Genomic DNA, 20,482 nt, shown 5'->3' on the forward strand with positions numbered 1-20,482 from the left:
TGCCCTCGGCTGGTCACCCAGGCTACGGCCCACGCCTGAAATACAAGGCCACCAGCAGCGCCCTCAGCTGGTCACCTAGGCTACGGCCCACGCCTGAAATACAAGGCCACCAGCAATGCTCTCTGCCTCTTACAAAAGTCCATCAATTAGATGATGATATTCCAATAGTTTACAGCTGTAGTTATTTATCAATTATAGCTTAGGTGTTAAGACACCAGGTGATTCGAAAACTCAGCCCACTGGACAGGGATGAGGAGAACTAGCTCATGATCCCTTAGTCTCTGCCAAGAAGTGATTGCAGATTTGAGTCTATTAGGCCAAAAGCAGTGGTGCTTGCTGTGAATGTTTTCCTTCTTCTGTGAAAGCTTGACATTACAATGTGTTCCATGACCTTTTAGTCTCAGTCTCTACAGAAATATCTTATCTCTAATCGTCATTTCTTAGACATTAAGGCGGAAGTAGTATTGACTCAGTCCCTAGCCCTTGTTGGCACTTTCTTTGCCAAGGCCTCACCCTGCTGTCTGCCCCTCTCTCCCTCCACCAGTCTGTTCCCTCTCTCTTTGGCTGTTTGCAAAGCCTGCAACTGACATGCATAGGTGCCAGGGAAGAAAATACTGACTGGTATGAATTTGTCATCCAATTAGCTATGTTAGGTTTTTCTCATCTATTTTTAAACAACGTTTTACAAAAAGAGTCATTACCTTTTAGAGATACATACCAAAATATGTACAAATGAAATGATAAGATTTCTGGAATTTGCTTGGAAACAATTTGGGAGGTAAGAGGGAGTGAGGGGTATACATCGAATAAGGTTGACCGGGACTTGATAACTGTTGAAACTGGGTAACGGGAACATGGGTTCACTATACAATTCCCTCTACTATTGTATATATTTGAAGTTTCCATAATAAAAAAATTTAAAAATTTTTTTCAAGGAGGCTGTGAAAGAAAAACATAAGCTTTAGCTAACCAAATACAATTTTATATCATGGTTTCATGTGGTTTACTTGGGTCAAGCAACCTCTAACCACATAAATTTATTTCACCTGGATTTTCCACTAGGTTTCAACAACTGAGTAAAAATATTGCAGGGAACTTGGCAGCTTTTTCTTTGTGGCTTAGTAAACAGCAAAGAAAACGGAGAAAACAGAGACAAGTGTCCAAGTTATAAAAAAAGAAAGAAAAAAAAAAAACCCACAAGCAAGAAGGACCATTTTGAAAAGGATTCATTTTTCCTTTGACCTAGTATGAAATAAAGCTACCGTTATCATCTCAGACAGATACATTTGCTGTTAATTTGGCAGCATATCTTATTCAGGGCTGGCTTCTTCCTGCTCAGGTCACCGGGTGAAGACTGCAGCTGCTTTCCCCTTTCCTCCAATAAGAGCGCACAGGTGAAGCTCTCACCTCTCCTGCCCTGCTGTGTCCCACAGCTGCAGGTGGATTCTCTGACCTCTGCCAACAGCTCCATCGGGCCCATTGGCTCTGTACACCTGAAAGAGCAAAGTGAGAGGTAAAAAAGGGGAGCGTCTGAGACGGGCAAACTCGTCTCACCTCTCTGTTAGTGCAACTCCCCTAAGAATTCAAACTTCTAGAGAGAATGCCATCTCCAATACAACCTTGTTTGTATTTTATTTCAAACAATTGTTAGTTCGCTTTTCCTCAAAGTTTCCTCAGGTCACTGCTTTCAGGAAATATTACCTTTCTAAGGCTTTTCCCATTCCATCTTTAAAAAGTGCTCTTAAAACAATACTATGGGAAGCACTTCCAGGCTGGCAGGGTAAGGACCTCCAACAATCGTTTCCTCCATGAATCAATGAAAACACTGGCAAAAGTTGTCAAAATCAACTTTTTCAGAACTCTGGAAATTAACAAAGGCTTTACAACATCCCAAGGAGCACTTACTCAAGAAAAACAGCTAAATATAAGTAAAAACAGTAAGCTTTGTGGTGTTTTAAGGTCCCTAGGTGGTACAAATGGTTTGCACTCAACTGTTAACCTAAAGGTTGGCAGTTCGAACCCACTCAGAGGTACCATGGAACAAAAGCGCTGGCAATCTGCTCTGTTAAGATTACAGACAAGAAAACTCCATGGAGCAGTTCTACTCTGTAACACTTGGGGTCGCCATGAGTCATAATCAACTCTATAGCAACTAACAACAACCACAGCATGGCTATCCCTCTCTCCTTAGCTCCCTAGTAGCCTTGAAACCAACAGACTTACAATGATTGTAGCTGTGAAAACAATTAGACTAACAGTCACTGTAGGCGGTGACGACAGAATGGGTTTGGAGCTTCCCAAAAGTCCTATCCCAGAGAACTGTCACTTCCCAAAAGTCCTATCCCAGAGAACTGTCACTATTTGACCTGTCTAGAAGTTCCCTGAAAAGCTCCATTCTCAGGGCTTGTCTTTATTTGATCTGACTCAGGCTTCACGATGAGAACAACCCTATCTCTAGGGCATTTGTTGAAAACAATCAGCAGCAATTACTTAACATCACAGCTACCAGAGAAAGCAATAGCAGCTGGGGCTAACAAAAAGCTTACCAAAAAAGCTTAGGAAACAAAAGGTGGAAAATGAGATGCCTACAGAAGGCTCTGAAACTCTCCAAAATATTCCTGGGAATCTAAACAGCCACACATACGTACAGGGCTGTACACATGCCCAGGAAAGACCTGCAAAGGCCCTGATCTCTCACCTCTCACTGACCTTGAGGCTTTTCTCAAGCAGGAAGTGACTGCCTCCTAGAGCACTGAACACAGGCCCCAACATACACATAGAGTCCAGGCCCAAATGTCTTCACAAATGAAGAATTTACACCAATTCTTCACAAACTCTTCCAAAATAAAGAAAAGGAGGAAACACTTCCCAACTCATTCTATGAGGCCAGTATTACCTTGATAACAAGCCAGACAAAGATATCACAAGAAAAGTTTAAAACAAACAAATCTACTGAATATTCCTTCTGAATAGAGACCTAAAAATCCTTAACAAAACACTAGCGAACAGAATACAGAAGGGATTATACACCATGACCAAGTGGAATTTATGGCAGGAATGGCAAGGTTGGTTTAACATACAAAAAAAAAATCAATACAATACACTATATCCATAGAACAAAGAACTAAAACCACATGGTCATCTCAACAGATGCAGAAAAAAACCATCTGACAAAATCTAACACATTTCATGATAAAAACACTCAACAAACTAGGAATACAAGGGAACTTCCTCAATCTGACATCTACAAAAAACCCACATCTTAGACTCTACTTAATGGTGAAAGTCTGAATGCTTTCTCCTTAAGATCAGGAATAAGACAAGGATATCCACTCTCATCACTTCAGTACTGTACTGGATGTTCTCACCAGGGAAATTAAGCAAGAAAAAGAATAATAAAATAAAAGAAATTCAAATTGGAGAGGAAGAAGTAAAACTATCTCTATTCACAGATGACACAATCTTTCATACAGAAAACCCTAAGGAATCCATATACACCCATACACGAACTATTAGAACTAATAAATGAGTTCAGCAAGGTTGTAGTATGCAAGGTCAGTTTACAAAATAAATTGCATGTCTATACACTAGCAATAAAAATTAGAAAATAAAATAAAATACTTCCACTTATAATAGCATCAAAAATATTAAAATACTTAAGAATAAATTTAACAAAAGAAGTAGAAAACTTATACTCTAAAAACTATGAAACACTGTTGAAAGAAACGAAAGAAGATCTAAATAAATCAAAAAACATATTTTCTGTTTAAGGACTGAAAGATTTAATATTGTTAAAATGGCAATATTCCCCAAATTAATCTACTGACTCAATGTAATCCCTCTCAGAATCCCAGCTGTCTTCTTTGTAGAAATTGACAAGCTGATCCTAAAATTCATATAGAATTGCAAGGGACCCAGAATAGCCAAAACTGTCTTGAAAAAGGAGAACAAATTTGGAGGACTCACACTTCTCAATTTCAAAACTTAACACAAAGCTACAGTAACAACAACAAAAACAATGGTACTGGCATAAGGATAGACACATAGATTAATGAAATAGAAATGTCAAGTCCAGAAATAAATTCTGACATTTATGGTCAATTGATTTTCAAAAGAGCCCCAAGACCATCCAGTGGGAAAGAATATTCTTTTCAACAAATAGTGCTGGGACAAATGGATACCCAGATGCAAAAAATGAAGTTACTCACATCATATACAAAAATTAACTCAAAATGGATCATAAACCTAAATGCTAAGAGCTAAAACTATCTGCATACCATATATCTAAGAATTCTTATCCAGAATAAAGAACTCTTACAAATTAACTACAAAAAGACATATAGCCCAATTAAAAGACAAGCAAAAGATCTAAAGAGATATTTCTCTGAAGAAGATACACAAGTGGCCAATAAGCACATGAAAAGATGTTTTCTTGTCAACATTAATCATTAGGCAAATGCAAATCAATTACAATGAGATACCACTTCACACCTACTAGGACGGCTATAATCAAAAAGAAGGACAATAACAAGTGTCGGTAAGAATGTGGAGAAACTGGAACTCTCATCATACATTGTTGGTGGGACTCTAAAATGGTACAACATCTTTGGAAAAGTTTGGAAGATTCTCAAAAGTTAAACATAAAATTACCATATGACTCAGCAATTCTACTCCTGGGTATGTACCCAAGAGAACTGAAAACATGTCCACACAAAAAATTGCATATGAATGTTAACAGAAGCATAATTCATAATAGCCAAAATGTGGAAATACCCAAACGTCCATCAACTGATGAATGGATAAACAAAATGTGGTATATCCATACAGTGGAATATTATTCAGCCATGAAAAGGAATGAAGCTCTAAAACAAGCTACAAGATAGATGAACCCTGAAAACATGCCCGTGAAAGAAGTCAGACACAAAAGACCACATATTGTATGATTCAATTGATATGAAATGTGCACGACAGGCAAATCAATAGACAGTAGATTAGTGGTTGCCAGGGGGTAAGGGAAGGGGGTAGTGGGGAGTGACATAATGGGTATGAGGCTTCTTTCTGGGGTGATAAATATGATCTAAAATTAGATAGTGGTGATAGTTACCCAACTCTGTGAATATACTAAAGGCTACAGAATTTCATACTTTAATTGATAAATTTTATATAAATTATGTCTAAATAAAACTGTTTTTTAAAAAACAAGGTTAGAAGATGAGAATTAACAAAAATAATTACATACATATATGTTGGTTCTACCAAATGATGTCAATACTAAAAGCTTCACAAAGCCCCTATTCGTACTCAGTGGGTCTGAGTTGCTACACAACCCTCTGGTAGTGGAAGAAAAGACCTAGCGTGGGTGGGAGGAAATGAATTCTCCTGTCCTGAGAGCTGGAGACCCTGTATCTTTCCCTGGCAGAATGCACTCCATCCGTGAGCCTTTGTCACTAACATCCTCAACACGGGTGACCTGCTTCACGGTAACAGTGGATTTTTCAGCAAAAAAATATATGGCGAAAGCCATCTTTCCTTCTCTACAACTGTGGCACAGTGACCTCCTGCTTCCTCCCCCTCCTCTTTCGAGGTTCTTTAAAAATAATAATAATAAAGTCTCTCCCGTCATTCTGCAGACCCTCCCCTTGTTCCCTTGGTTACTTCCCACATGACATCCACTGCTGGCATTCTCCACTCCTACTCCAACCTCACCTCCTGGCAGCAGTGATGAGTTCTGCCACTTACTGTTCCATGTGGGACTGCTGAGGTTTTAATTAAGAGGAAAACCATTAAAAATGATAAGATATCAAAGGAGGAAGAGATAGCCTACAGAACTGCGTTATGGAAGGGGCAGGGTGGCTGACAGGCTTCATAACAAAGTTAGAGGCATAACTTGTGGAGCTCAGAAGTGAAAATACAAGTCAAAAGAGTGCCAAGTGAAAATTACACTGAATTCTTTACTTTTATTTTGTCTGCTTGATTTTATATTGCGTCCTTTCAAAACAGCCTTTTTTTTTTTTGCATGACAAACCTGAAGATGTCTTTATTTATTCTTAAGATAAAATCCCCCAGGACAACAGGCCATGCAGCAGTTACTGAAGATCATGAACTCAAGGCCCCATCAGGGGCTTCATATCTCAGACCAGGTTGTCTGGCCTCTGGATTAACATTTTCAGCCCAGGGCTGTTGTTGTTGTCAGGTGCTGTCGAGTTGGCTCCACCTCACAGCGACCCTACGCACCAGAGAACAAAACACTGCCCAGCCCTGCGCCATGCTCACAATCATTGTGATGCTCCAGCCCATTGTTGCAGCCACTGTGTCGATCCATCTCCTTGATGGTCTTCCTCTTTTCACTGACCCTCTGCTTTACCAAGCTTGATGTCCTTCTCCAGGGAATCCTAATAACATGTCCAAAGTAAGTGAGGTGAAGTCTCACCATCCTCCCTTCTAAGAAGCATTCTGGCTGTACTTCCAAGACAGATTTGTTCGTCCTTCTGGCAGTGCATGATATATTCAGTATTCTTCCCCAACACCATAATTCAAAGGCATCAATTCTTCCTTGGTCTTTCTTATTCACTGTCCAGCTTTCACATGCATATGAGGCAACTGAATATACCATGGTTTGGGTTAGGCACACCTTAGTCCTCAAGGTGACATCTTTACTTTTTAACACTTTAAAGAGGTCTTTTGCAGCATATTTGCCCAATGCAATATGTCTTTTGATTTCTTTTTTTTTTAATTAATGAATTTATCTCAAGTTAGATCCGTCTAGAATTTATTTTCTAAATTTTATTTATTTTGTTGTTGTTGAGAATATACAGCAAAACATACACCAGTTCAACCATTTCTACATGTACAAATTAGTGACTTTGATTATATTGTTTCAGTTATGCAACAATATTTACCCTCCTTTTCTGAGTTGTTCTTCCCTCATTAACATAAATTCACTGCCCCCTAAGGTTCCTATCTAATCTTTCAAGTTGCTGTTGTCAATCTGCTCCCATACAGATAGTTCTTAAAAGAGCATAATGCTCAAGACAGAGCTTTTTTACTAGTTAAGCTACACTACTGGGTGGTTTTAAGATGACTTCAGGGGATATTTTTGGTTTAAGGTTTAAAAATTACCTCAGTACAATAGTTTCAGGGATTCATCCACCCTCCAGAAAGTCTAGAGTCCATTAGAATTTGAAACTCTGTTCTAGATATTCCCCCTTTTGATCAGAATTCTTCTACAGAATCTTTGATCAAAACGTTCAGTAATGGTAGCTGGGCATCATCCAGTTCTTCTGGTCTCATAGCAAACAAGGCAGTTGTTCATGGAGGCAGTTAGCCACACATTCCATATCCTCCTCCAATTTTTGACTGTTCTTCCTCCTCCTCTGGTGCTCCAGGTGAATAGAGACCAGTTATTGTGCCTTGGATGTCCACTTGTAAGCTTTAAAGACCCCAGGTACTACACATCAAACTAAGAGGTACAGCAGAAGCACTAAACTTGTTATTAGGCCAATTAACTGGGATGTCTCATGAACTCATGACCCTAAACCTCCAAACCAAGGAATCAAATCTCATGAGGTGTCTGGCTGTACATAAGCAGCCTCAGTAGCAATTTTTTTGTTGTTGTGGTTGCTGTAAATATATCATACAACTTTTGCCAATTCAACTTTTTACAAGTATACAACTTATTGACAGCAATTAATCAGCTGTGCAACCCCACCCTTAATCAATGCGATTTTTCCAGCATTAACTCCCCTTTGCCCCTTTGCTCCAGCCCCTGGTAACCACTAATAAACTTCGTTCTGTATACATTTGCCTTTTCTTGTATTTTTATATAAAGAGGTCATACAATATTTGTCCTTTTGTGAGTGGCTTATTTTGCTCACCATATTGTAGCATGTATCAAGACTTCATTCCTCCTACTGGCTGAGTAGTATTCCAGTGTATGTATGTATCACATTTTGTTTCTCCATTCATCTGTTGATGGACATTTAGGTTGTTTCCACCTTTTGGTTATTGTGAATAGGGCTGCAATGAACACTGATGTACAAGTCCCTTTTTGAGTGTCTGCTTTCAAGTGTTTTGAGTGGATATCAAGGAGTGGGATTGCTGGTTCATATGGTAGTTCTATTGTTAGTTCTTTGAGGAACAGCCACACTGTTTTCCACAACAGCTGCCCCACTTTGCATTCCCACAACCAATTTCCCTACCTTCTCACCAGCACATTGTTTTCTTTTTCTTTTTTTTAATCTCAGCCATCACAGTGGGAGTGGAATGGTATCTCACTGCAGTTTTGATTTGCATCTCTCTGACGGCTAATGACGCTGAGTATCTTTTCATGTGTTTGGTAGTTATTTGAATGTCCTCTTTGGTGAAATGTCCATTCAAGTCCTTTGCCCATTTTATGATTGGGTTATTTGTCTTTTTGTCATTAAGTTGTTGAAGTTTTATATATATTTTGGTTATTAGATGCTTGTTGGATATGTGGTTTCTGAAGCTATTCTTTAGCACAACCTTTTTAATCCTATGGCTCAGACTGAGCATAATACACTTTCACATGTACCATTTAATTTTAGATTCTAACCTTTGTCCTCTTAATTCATACAAAGTAAACTAAACAGACAGGTAAATGTTGACTCGGGTATTACATTTTTATATAGAAGGATACATAACTTACCACTCTTTTTTCCCTGAAATCAATGCCCACTGTGGTGATAAATTTGGAGTTAAATTTACCATCTGTGTACTGGTAAAGTACACTGGTCTTCCCTACTCCAGAGTCTCCCAAAGCTAAAAACTTGATGAGGTAATCATAGTCTCCATTGGACATAATGAAGAACTCGGTGGGTCACCTGCAAAACACAAAGCAATGAGTATTTATTGAAAATCCATTAAAACATATTAGAGTTCTCCGTGAATAAAGTGGCATCTTAATATTCAATTCAACAGGCATTCTGTGTAACACCTAGATGCTTAGGTGTTCTGTGAAGAGAGGATTAGTTGTTGTTCGTTGCCCCAGAAGGCCTAATAATCTGCTAGATGAGATGGCACTGAAATAGTAAATAATTAATTTTATTTTTAATTTAACACCACAATACTGTTAAGACAAAAATTCCAGGTGAAAATGATAATCAGGAAGATAACTAAGTATTATTTGCAGACAATATAGAACAAAAACTAATAAAACGAAGAAAGGAAGGCAAACGTTATAGGGAAAAATAATAATTCCTAAAGTACAAGTAGTTCTAATTCCTCCTCCTTCAAAGTCTCCTAATGCCGCACCCCGTCTCTTTTCTCTTCATCTATTTATCAATTCTATTTATCCTATTTACTTTCACATGTTTTTATAACTCTTTCATAGACAAGTCCAAATTCACAAATAGAATTTGGCATGCAGCTCCCTTACGTATTATTATTAATATATTAATGTGTTATATAGTAAATCAGACTTTCCTGGAATATCACTGCTCATCTTGGAACTGCATTCCAGAGCTGACCAGTCAGTGTGCAGAAACAATAGTTCCAGGACTAAGAGCTCATTTACCTGCGCCTGCCTTGGTAGTCTAACAGGAAATGCTGACAGCTCACCTCTTTAATACTGACTAAACCAAAACCCCATTTTGGAGAAGAAAAACTTGTTTTTACCAGTGACACCTAACCATGGTTATTTTTTGGTCCTTTGCAGTGGACACATTTCATGATTTGCTTTTATTCTCCAAACAGTCAAACTTAAAACATTAATCCAACTGGAAATGTAATTTGTCTACAGCGAAGGCTTACTTCTTTTTATCCTCCCATCTTGACTACCAATAAACCCCCCCGAAAATCAGGAAAATAACCAGCCATTCCATTATCGCTAACACCTCTGCCTACCTGTTCAAACCTACATCCCCACCCGTCCGCGCGCGCCAGATGCCCTACATCCCCACCCGTCCACACGGGCTGAATGCTCTACACTAGAATCTGCTGACTTGCCTCCCACTATCCCCATTTAACCCAGCCCCATGTCTAGAAACCTTGCTGTAACACTCAGTGTTTCCTATTGGATTATTTCTACAGATTTATAACAAGGAATAAAAGCTCAGGCAAGGACATTTACAGATTTTCAAGGCTGCCTCCCCCACGCCATCCTCAGCTTGCTCACTCACCTTATGCCCCCAAAGCCTGAATGCTGAGCCCTAGGAGCTGCTGCAGTGTGCTTCTTCAGAGTGCCTTAGGCTAGGTCTGAGACTCGCATTCAGATATGGCTGGTCAGTCTGTAAGGGCAGAGCCTGTACAAACATTCCTAATTCTATTTGCACACTGTAAAGGATGCTACTTTACAGATGATGATTTTGTATTCGCAGGTCCAAGTGGCCAGTGTTAATGAGGTATAATCGAATTCCTCGCCAGAAGATAACTGGGTGGGTATAAACAAACACCCTAGTATGTCATATAGCATATCACCTGGCCCCAAGTTATTTAGAGATAGAAGCGGAGAATTGTAAAGCAGGTTCAGATAACAGGTAATCATTTTGGAGATTCTCTCACATTGAATGAGGAAGCAGAAAACAATTCTGCAATGACTATGATTCAAGAAGATATGTGACTACCTTCGTTTCCTCTTTTAATTTGAAAAAGGCTGGTCATTTCTATAACTATGTTTTCACATTATTTAAGGTACAGGGAAAATGATGTCAGTAATGGCATCCATATTCGACAATGCACTGAACCCACTTGAGTAAAATTCAGAGATTTAGGTGAAACAACTTCTTGTGTGTACCAACAATTCAGTGTGGTTAGTTTTCATGGGAGAAGAATCACACACACAGGTTTATGAACGATCTCATGAGTTGTGCTTTCTCTTCCTGTTGGTAGCAATTCATCACAGCTTGTTCCCAAACTAAGTCCTCGTAAAGGAAGTGTTAACAAACCAAATACCACAAGCTGAAGGTGTGGATGCCACCATCAATACTAACCATAGTCTGCAGTTCCAGAAAACACTTTTAAGATAATTATCTGCTTTCTTGGTCTTCAAATAAATGCTCAGATCTTTCACTCTCTGGGTTTAGCCTTCTAAAGGAAGAAACAGAGCTCCGAGAGGCTAGCTGGTCTGCACAGTCTAGAGCCCAAGTTTCCTAACTGCAAGTCCAATCAATGTCCTTTATTCTACCCCCAGCGATGTGGCTGTTACTCAACTTTTTACAAATGCATACTGGACTTAATCGTAACCAGTGGCACGTATGGTGGTACAAGGTGGCCTCAATGAAAACACACCACCTCTGAAGTCAAGACAGAGCTCAGTTTGAATCCCAAGTCTCCCACATACCAGCTGCTTGGACATCTCTGAGCCTAAGCATTCCAGGTTTCCAGCCTCTAAAAAGAGAACACACAATACCTAGCGCCCCTGTTCTGACATTGAATGAGATACTGCTGTGGAGGCCCAGCACCACGCTCGGTGAACACCAGGTACTCAGTAAATGTCACCTCACTTCATTCTCGCAGCTTGGACACATCAGGCTGGTTCTGAACACTTGAGCAACTTCTTAAATCAGCTCTAGTTAGCTCAAAACATCTTTCTAGCACAGAAGATTTCTGGCTGGCTCGGAGTAGTTTGCTGAGCCAACAGAGATGACGTTGAAACTAAGTTTGATCTTTTCAGGCTGGTGTAAACCATCTCCAATCCATTTAAAACAGATATGCCTAGTTCAAGAGTCCTGCCCAGCTTAAAAACAGGTTAGATCAGTATAGAACACTCCAATCCATTCTAACCAATACATATTTGTTCAAAAGAATCTGACTGGATCGTACTTATTTAGAGTGGATCTAACCAGGGGGACCAGGTTCTACCAATAAAACCATTTCTGACCATCTAAAACCACTGTGAATGGCTAAAACCAGTAGTATCTGACCAAAATTATGTGATTCTGACTTTAATAGCCCAAAGTGCTTCAGACTAGTTTTAGTTAGCTCAAATAAGTTCTGACCTGGACAAGCAGGCTCTGACTGGCTCATGTAAGTTTTGACTGGCTCAGAGTATATTTCACCAAATCAAGCCGGTGCTAACCAAATAAATCCACTTCTGACTGGAACACACTTACTCTAAATTTATCAAACTCCTTCTGACTCGTTCAAGTCATCCATGAAGTAGTTTTTACTGGTTTAAACTGGCATAAACTGGCACAAAGAAGTATGAACTGTTTCAAACTGATTTCAGATGTTCAAAGCAGTTCAAGACCAGAAATGCAAAATGACAATCAGAAGTGCCTGAAGCAACTGTTTGGTGCTCTAAATTTGCTCTAAAACAAAAAATTTTAAATGTTACTTATCAATCACCTCAGTTGTAGACAGTCTGACCCCAAAAGTTTATCACAGTATACTTTACACTTGAATAGCTTGCATGAGTTGAAGTACAGAAAACAAGTTGAGAGAAAGGAGCATTGGCAAGGAAAATATGCTTTAAAAAAAAATTGGGAGAGGTGCATTGAGTGACACAGGCTTCCTTGGTTGAGAACTTGCCTCCCATTTGATCTCAGGGAGACGGAAGCAAATGTAATCCATGATCCAACAATAAACAACAATCGGGGAAAATCTTTAGCAAATTTGGAGGTTGTGCAGTTGTTGTTGCTAGTTGCCGTCAAGTTGATTCTGACTCACAGTGACCCCATGTGTGCAGAGCAGAACTGCGCCATCGGGTTTTCACAGCTGTGACCTTTCAGAGACAGATTGCCAGACCTTTCTTCCAAGATGCCTCTGGGTGGGCTAGTAGTTGAGTGCTTACCGTACCTGTGTGTGCCACGCAGAGACTCCTAGGTTGTACAGTTTGTTCTAAACTGGTCACGATGACCAGGCTGACCTGGGTTAACAAAGGCCAGAATTCTAATAAGTAAGGAAGTGTCAAGGAAACACAGGATTCAGGGAGCAGACAGGTCTTCAGCGTGACAGGAGGAAGATTAGAGTTTGGACAGGGTCACTCACGACGGTGACAAACCCATCTGAGCCTGCAGCCCACTTAGTCGAAGCCTGGAGTTGATGACTCATTCCATCTTGCAGCAGACAGTCAGTCTAGCCCGTAGCCCTGCGGCACCAAGCCCACCCAGTGGTCCGTACATGGTCATCTCACCGCTACGCATCACCGACACAGCCTACCTAACGTAAAGCCTCAGCTGATGGGAGGTCAGGAGAGTCATCTTCATACTTTAAAAAATGTTTTTCTTTTTTTGTTACACAAGTCCTGAGTGGCGTTTCTAGGCCTGTTCTCCAGAAAGAAAATATTCCACTTTCCTTGTATTAAAAAAAAAAAAACAAAAAAAAAACAAACCTGTTGCCATCGAGTCTATTCCGACTCACAGCCACCCTATAGGACAGAGAAGAAGTGCCCCATAGAGTTTCCAAGGAGCGCCTGGTGGATATGAACTGCTGACCTTTTGGTTAGCAGCTGTAATACAGAACTCTAATAATACAGATTATTTTTACGTTCACATTTTAGAGCAGGCAGGGAAACGGTGAGAGAACACCGTGCCAGAATTTGACATCTGGGGCACCCAAACAACACGTTTCCTGCAAGTTCTCCAGCCTGTTACCGCTCAGGAAGCCAGTTTGTCAGTGTTTCCCTACTGCACGGCTCTTGCTAGAAATGGGTCAGCAGCCTGGGTCAGACGCCCACGTGTCCAGCACTTCACACACATCGGTGCGCCGATCCTCCTCTCAGCCCTGCAGGCAAGCTGTACACACCACACATAGCGTCTCCTCTGAAGGAGCTCAGTGCTGCCGGGTCACAGATGCCACAATGGGGCAGCGATTAATTGGGTCTTAGCCAGTCCATTCCCATGCTGGCATGGGAGCAATTCCAACGTATTGTTGGAAGACCAAAAAGAGTGGAGGTAAGAGTATGGACTCTGGAACGAAACCACCTGGATTTGAATCCAGCCATGTAAGTTTGGAAAATTTATTGAACCTCTTTGCCTTGGGTTGCTCATCTGTAGAATGGGTATAATGCCCTATTTATTAATTCTAATATGCATATGCTTTATTTTAATTTCTTTAAAATTGGAGGGTGTCTTACAATTCAGTGTCTTACAACCCACGGCATCTTGCGATTGCTCCTTACAAATCTAAAACAGTTGGAGGACAACACACAATATAGGGGAAATCAGCACAACTGGACCACAGCAACAGCACAGAAGTTTCCTCGACAGATCCAAACACTTTGGGGGACCAAGTGGCTGGGGCCTGGGGACCATACTCTTGGAGGACATCTAGGTCAACTGGTATAACATAGTTCATAAAGAAAATGTTCTAAATTCCACTTCGGTGAGTAGTGTCTGGAGTCTTAAAAGCCTGTGAGCAGCTGTCTAAGATACGTCTATTGGTCCCATCCCACCCAGAGCAAAGGAGAATGAAGAAAACCAAAGACACAAGGAAAATACTAGCCCAAAGGACTAAAGGACCACATGAAGCAGAGACTCTACCAGCCTGAGACCAGAAGAACTAGATGGTGCTTGGCTACCACCAACGACCATCCCGACAGGGCTAACAACAGAGTCCCAGACAGAGCAGGAGAAAAATGTAGAACAGAATTCAAATTCATGTTAAAAGACCAGTCTTACTGGTTGACAGGAACTGAAGGAACACCCGAAATTATGGCTCCCGGATGCTCTGCTAACCCAAAACTGAAACCATTCCAGAAGCCCACTTTTCGGACAAAGATTAGACAAGCCTATAAAACAAGAAATAACACACGTGAGGAGCGTGCTTCTTAGTTCAATCAGATATACGAGACCTGCTCCTGTCCAGAGGCAGGACGAGAAGGTAGAAGGGGACAGGAGCTGGACAGATGGACACAGGGAACCTGGGCTGGAAAAGGGAAGCATGCTGTCACATTGGGGGGATTGCAACCAATGCCACAAAATATGTGTATAAATTTTTGAATGAGAAATTGACTTAAACTGTAAACTTTCACCTAAAAAAAAAAAAAACCGTTGCCACCAAGTCAATTCCGACCCATAGAGACCCTATAGAACAGAGTAGAACTGACCCATAGGGTTTCCAAGGAGAGGCTGGTGGATTTGAACTAACGACCTTTTGGTTAGCAGCCAATCTCTTAACCACTGCGCCACTAGGGCTCCAAACTTTCACCGAGAACAAAATAAAAATAAAATGTTGGAGGTTTGGGTCCACCCAGAAGCACCATGGAAAAAAGACCTGACAATCTACTTCTGAAAAATCAGCCATTAAAAACCTGTGGAGCACAATTCTACTCCGATACATATGAAGTCACTATGAGTTGGAGTTGACTGGAGGGCAACTGTTTTGGTGTTTTTTTTTTGTATTTTTTTTTTTAAGTGTTAGCTGCTATCAGCATCTTTATCTAGCAATCTGTTTTCCAAGGGACAGTAAGCAAGTAATGTTCCTTTCCTTGCTAGAACTGTAAGGAAGAACACTGGACCTCAAAACTGAAAATTAATAAAATAAAAAATAAGTTTCTATTAAGAGCACTTAAAGCTAAGGTCTCATCTTTAAACTCTGTACCTTCTCGAGTAAGTAGTGTCTAAATATCTCAAGGAAATATATTCTAAAAAGTCAAGAATGTCCCCAATCAGGTACCACAAAAAACTTTCTTATTCAGCTTCCTTCTAGCTCTCCTCCTTCCACAAATATTTTTTCAAAGTGCCCTCCACCCTCACTCTGATGAGATTAATAACAGAAAGCAAGGAACGCCCACTTCCTCAGCCTGCACTAAAGATTGTAACTGCCTGGGGAGGGAAAGTCCATGATCTTCTTCCTTAGTTAAAAAAATACAACATGTCTTCATTAGATTCCCCCAAGCCCTTGGACGCTTAGCTTAGTAGGAAGGTTTTTAAATAATTAAAATCATTTATGTGAAAATTCCAGGGAGAAAATAGAAGACAGTGGTTTTAGTTAAGAGCAAAAGGGGGAGATCTATTTCTGCTTCTCTTCCTCCTCTCCCTTCTTCTCCCTCTCCCTCTCCCTCCCCTCTCCCTCACTCACACACACACACACACACACACACACACACGTGCGCGCGTGCACACATCATAGCCAAAATTCTCCATGAAGTTTCATATTAAAATCAGTCATAGGCTCCAGTCTCAGGACCCCCTATCATTAGGCTCAATCATTCTAGAACTACGCCAGATAGGCCAAAATCTACCTTCTTAAAAAAGCCAAAATTTCCCTCAATCACCCATATCACCTTCATCTAGAATAGACAGTGAAAGAAAGGGGAGGGATGATATTAACTGAGCAGTTACCATGTGTCACAAATTGTACTAAACTTGCATGATTTTATTTTCTCTCTTCTTCGTCCTTAGAGGGAACTTAACCTAAGTATAAGACTAGACCACGGAGAGTGCTGTTCTCTTAATATGACGGCAAGAACCTCGGGTCCAAGTTTCGCTTCTTCTACTTTGTGTGACCTGACGCAAGTTCCTTCAACTAAGCCTCCATCCTTTTAACTGAAAAATGGAGATAACAGCCTCACTAACCTCACTGGGTGTTTTCAGGATTAAGTGAGATAATGCACAAAAAGCTTTTAGGACATTGCTTGGTCATTGTTTAAGTGTTTAATTGAAATTTACTATTAAACCAAAAACCAAACCCATTGCCATCAAGTCGATTCTGACTCACAGCGACCCTATAGGACAGAGTAGAACTGCCCCACAGGGTTTCCAAGGAGCGGCTGGTGGATTCCAACTGCCAGCCTTTTGGTGAGCAGCCAATGTCTTAACCACTGCGCCACCAGGGCTCCGAATTTACTATTAGCAATACTATTATTAATAGCCTCATCAAGTTCTTTATTAGAAGGTCATGTAATTTTATAACTTATTTTTAATGCAACCAGTACCTGAATCTCTAGAAAAATCATATAAAGAAATACAATTTAGGTGCAATCCCGTACAGGGTCCACATCTGTCACAAAAGCTACCTTTGCATCCAGCTTAACAATGAGTTTTATCTGTGATTTTTGGCATTTTCAGAGCTGAGAGGGTTTACTGGTTGACTCTCTAATTTCCAGAAGAGGAAGCTGAGGCCCAGAGAAGGTAAACTGCCATCAGTTAGCTGGGCTAGGTCCCAAGTCTCCTGAATCCCAGTCCTGTGTCCTTCACTAACACACCAGTTTTCTTTTTCTCACTGTCTCCCTCCCTCAGAGTCAGGAATGCTCCTTACAGTCGCAGTGTGCCAGCAGCTTGGGTGATAAACTGCTTCATGGCTAAGGGGTGGGCTCCTTGAGGTCCTGGGGCGAGGAACCTGAACTTCTGCCCAGCAGGCCCTCTTCCTAGAAGCCCCTCCTTCTGATGGGTTCCTCTAAGGAGAAAAGCCATACATTTGCAACCAGTCTGTCTCTTTTTGGTCATAGCAAAGCTCAGAAAAAATAATGAATCTTCTCAACACTTGTACCACCTCCCATAAATCTTTTTTCTTTGTGTCTTTCTTTCCTATAGTTCAAGGTGGGGAAAAAAGCAGAAAAATCATGAAATTTTTCATTTTCCTCTAGACTTGCTTGGTTTTTTGATCATTTCCTCTCAAATCAAGATTATTTTTTCTGGTACTGCTTCAAGTTCTCTGTAAATATACTTCTAGCCCTCCCACTCATTCCTTCATTCAACAAATATTTATCGTAGGCCTGTGATGTCCTAGGTGCTGGGTGCAATGGGGAGCCAGTACAAGTGTGCTCAACGTGGAAAAGGCACTTTCTTATTCCTTCCCTCCTTCAGACCTGACACTGAATCTAAGTTCTCCTAATGACCGTACCTGGCTCCTTTACGGGTCTCAGAGAAGTCCGTCCTTATGAGCGTTTCACGCTTCTCTCATAAACATAATACAACATGACACCCAAACGCATAACCTCATGTTGCTTTTTCCCACAGATGCATGCACCAGTCTCAAATCTGGTATATATTTGAAGAGGCAAAATGAGAAAAGATAAAAAATAAAATAATTTAAGAATAAAGAATAAATAGAAAATTCTAAAAACAGAAACATGAGGTATATTATATGCACTTTTTTTCCCTGAAAATATTTTGAGCTTTTTAAAATGATTACTAAATTAGCTCAGTATGCCTGTATAGCTTAGGGACTTCACTTCTCCCTGCCCGAGATTACTTCCTTCTAGAAACAGGAACGCGTGAATGTAACTATTGCTTCTCAGAGAACACCATGGAACATCAGCAGTTTTGAGAACTACATTCCACGTGTTCTGTCATACAATTTAATATGCCCTTATCCAGGGATTCATTTGGAGAAAAATGTTCAAATACCAATGACTAGCAGAGACATAGAAAGTGTATCGATGTTTTTATGTTTAAGGTTAAAACATAGTAGGCTTTTCTTTTATTTGTTTCTTTATGATGCCACCATAAACATGGAGCATACCTGGCCCTCTGGGAACACACCTAGAGAAGACAGTAGAAAAGGGGAAGGGAAGTCACAGAGCTGAGCTAGATGGAAGAGGCATTTTATAATGAACCGAGATATGAGTAGCAGCAGCTTGTGTTTTCCTAAATGGGCCCTGGACACACTTCTCTCAGACCATTACAATCCCTGTACCCTGAAGTAAAATACATCTACTTTCACTACAAAGCAAGATGGCGTACTGCCCAGCAGCGGGACTGCCATTTCCAGAAGAGAAGGAAACAGCCTGTGCCCTCTGTGTCCATAAGCTTCCTCTTTTCAATTTCTGGTCTAGATGAGAGTAGATACGTTTCTGCCCTACTGAGTATGTCAGGAGTAAAACAGACGAAATTATAAACGAAGAACTTGTCCTGTTTACTCAAAGATCTCAGGCTGAGAGAACCCAAAAACTAAACCCATTGCCATCTAGTCGATTCTGACTCATAGTGACCCTACCGGACAGAACTGCCCCATAGGGTATCCAAGAAGCGGTTGGTGGATTCAAACTGCCGACATTTTGGGTAGCCAAGCTCTTAACCACCGCACCACCAGGGATCAGGCTGAGAGAAGCAAGTAAAAATCTAACAGCTTTGAAAAATAGATGGAAATAGGAATCTAGCTCTTTCTTGCTTCCTGATTGAAAGATGTGTTTGATTTTTTATCCAAATTCAGAATATATTAGATTGTAACTGCATCATATATTCATCTGTAACCTATGGTTTACAAATGCATTCCTACTAATACAGTGCTCTGTACAAATATCATAAATCCATCCTTAACAGTGAGAGGAGATTTTCATGGCTAGAAACTGACAGGATCTAAATGCATACCCTGTGGCTTAAACTTTATAAATGTAGTCATTACATAAGAATATTCTGTTTTCCCCATTTAAACAAAATGAAAAGACTAACTTCTAGCAGATGGTAATATCCCAATACAGCAAGTTCTTCAGAGAAAAAAATTAATTATCTGCAAACACTGTTGAATTAAATATACATTTCCAAATGCTGCCAGGACAAACAAACATATCCTCATATATAAGAGCTTCCTTCAAATATTAGAAAATCCTTTATGAGTATTAAAAAGAAAGACCAAGATGAAGAAAAGTAACCTTCATCCAGAATCCACTGACTATTTCTGAAATGTTGCTATCAAAGGATGACCAATATAATCCAGTAAGCAAATAATAATACAAGCAAGTGGAAGGAAGGGGGCACTGGAACAATTCCTGAAGACAGAAAATGTTCTTCTGGAAAATCAATTTATTTGGCTATCAATATCTCAAACGATTTTTTTAAATAGAGACCATTGACTCATTTATTCAAGATACATTATTTGTTGGCTGAGCCTTTTTTAGAATCAGAGTATAAGTATTTACAGGAATGTACAGAAAGACTACTTGCTGAAACACAGGGTTTTACAATTTGCGGTAAGTCCCTCATGTTTTATAGATGTAAGGTAATAGGAAAAGAGGTAGCCCACAGAATATGGCATTTGTAAAATACAGACAATACAGTGGAAAATAGGAGTGGCTGTTTGCTTTGCGGACTGATACCTCAAATTACACGAAAGCAGCCCCATGATGGACACTACATTGCAATAGAAGGCCCAATCCATGGCTAAGTGTACTTCTTAATGACACCATGAAGCTGGCCAGTCTCCAAACATTTAATAAAAACGTAGAATCTTCAAACTCTGCTACTCAGTGGTTGCTTTTGTGAGCACATGGAAGACAATGAAACAAAGGCTTTGGAGTCAAGGTCTCCTAAACTCAAATAACAGGACAACACCTCCTACCTTCGCAAAGTGATTAGCAAAATGCTTGACAGAGATCAGTGAGTAAGTGACAGCTGTTCTTACAATTACAACAGATAAAGTCTTGAACACTGGTCTTACGGCTTTTAGCCTGATGCTTTTTCCACTATACCTTAAAAGTGACATTAAAACTTGATAAAACTCTCAAGGAGTGAAAATATTCTCTGAAAATGAAAATGGAAGAGTAGCTTAAGCTACCTGGAAGGTAGGATATCTGCAAATCCAAGTGGTTAACAGAGGGAATTCCACTAGCGACAAGCTTTGAAGAGGTAACAGTGAAAAGATG

The 20,482-nt window shown here is 40.2% G+C and overlaps 1 protein-coding gene across 5 annotated transcripts in view; it reads right to left on the reverse strand.

Moving 5' to 3' along the window:
- Positions 1-20,482, reverse strand: part of RAB27A (RAB27A, member RAS oncogene family) — a 92,922-nt gene that overhangs the window by 19,953 nt on the left and 52,487 nt on the right. For all 5 annotated transcript variants that reach the window (XM_023729641.1, XM_023729643.1, XM_023729642.1 and 2 more), the window contains 2 exons: positions 8,666-8,840; positions 1,408-1,493 (listed from right to left, as the gene is read on the reverse strand). In XM_023729641.1, the coding sequence (XP_023585409.1) occupies positions 1,408-1,493; positions 8,666-8,818 (239 nt within the window). In that variant the 5' untranslated portion in view covers positions 8,819-8,840. The remainder of the gene's footprint in view (positions 1-1,407; positions 1,494-8,665; positions 8,841-20,482) is intronic.

This window comes from Trichechus manatus, unplaced genomic scaffold (assembly GCF_000243295.1).
Source record: "Trichechus manatus latirostris isolate Lorelei unplaced genomic scaffold, TriManLat1.0 scaffold00030, whole genome shotgun sequence".
In the NCBI taxonomy this organism is placed as follows: domain Eukaryota; kingdom Metazoa; phylum Chordata; class Mammalia; order Sirenia; family Trichechidae; genus Trichechus; species Trichechus manatus.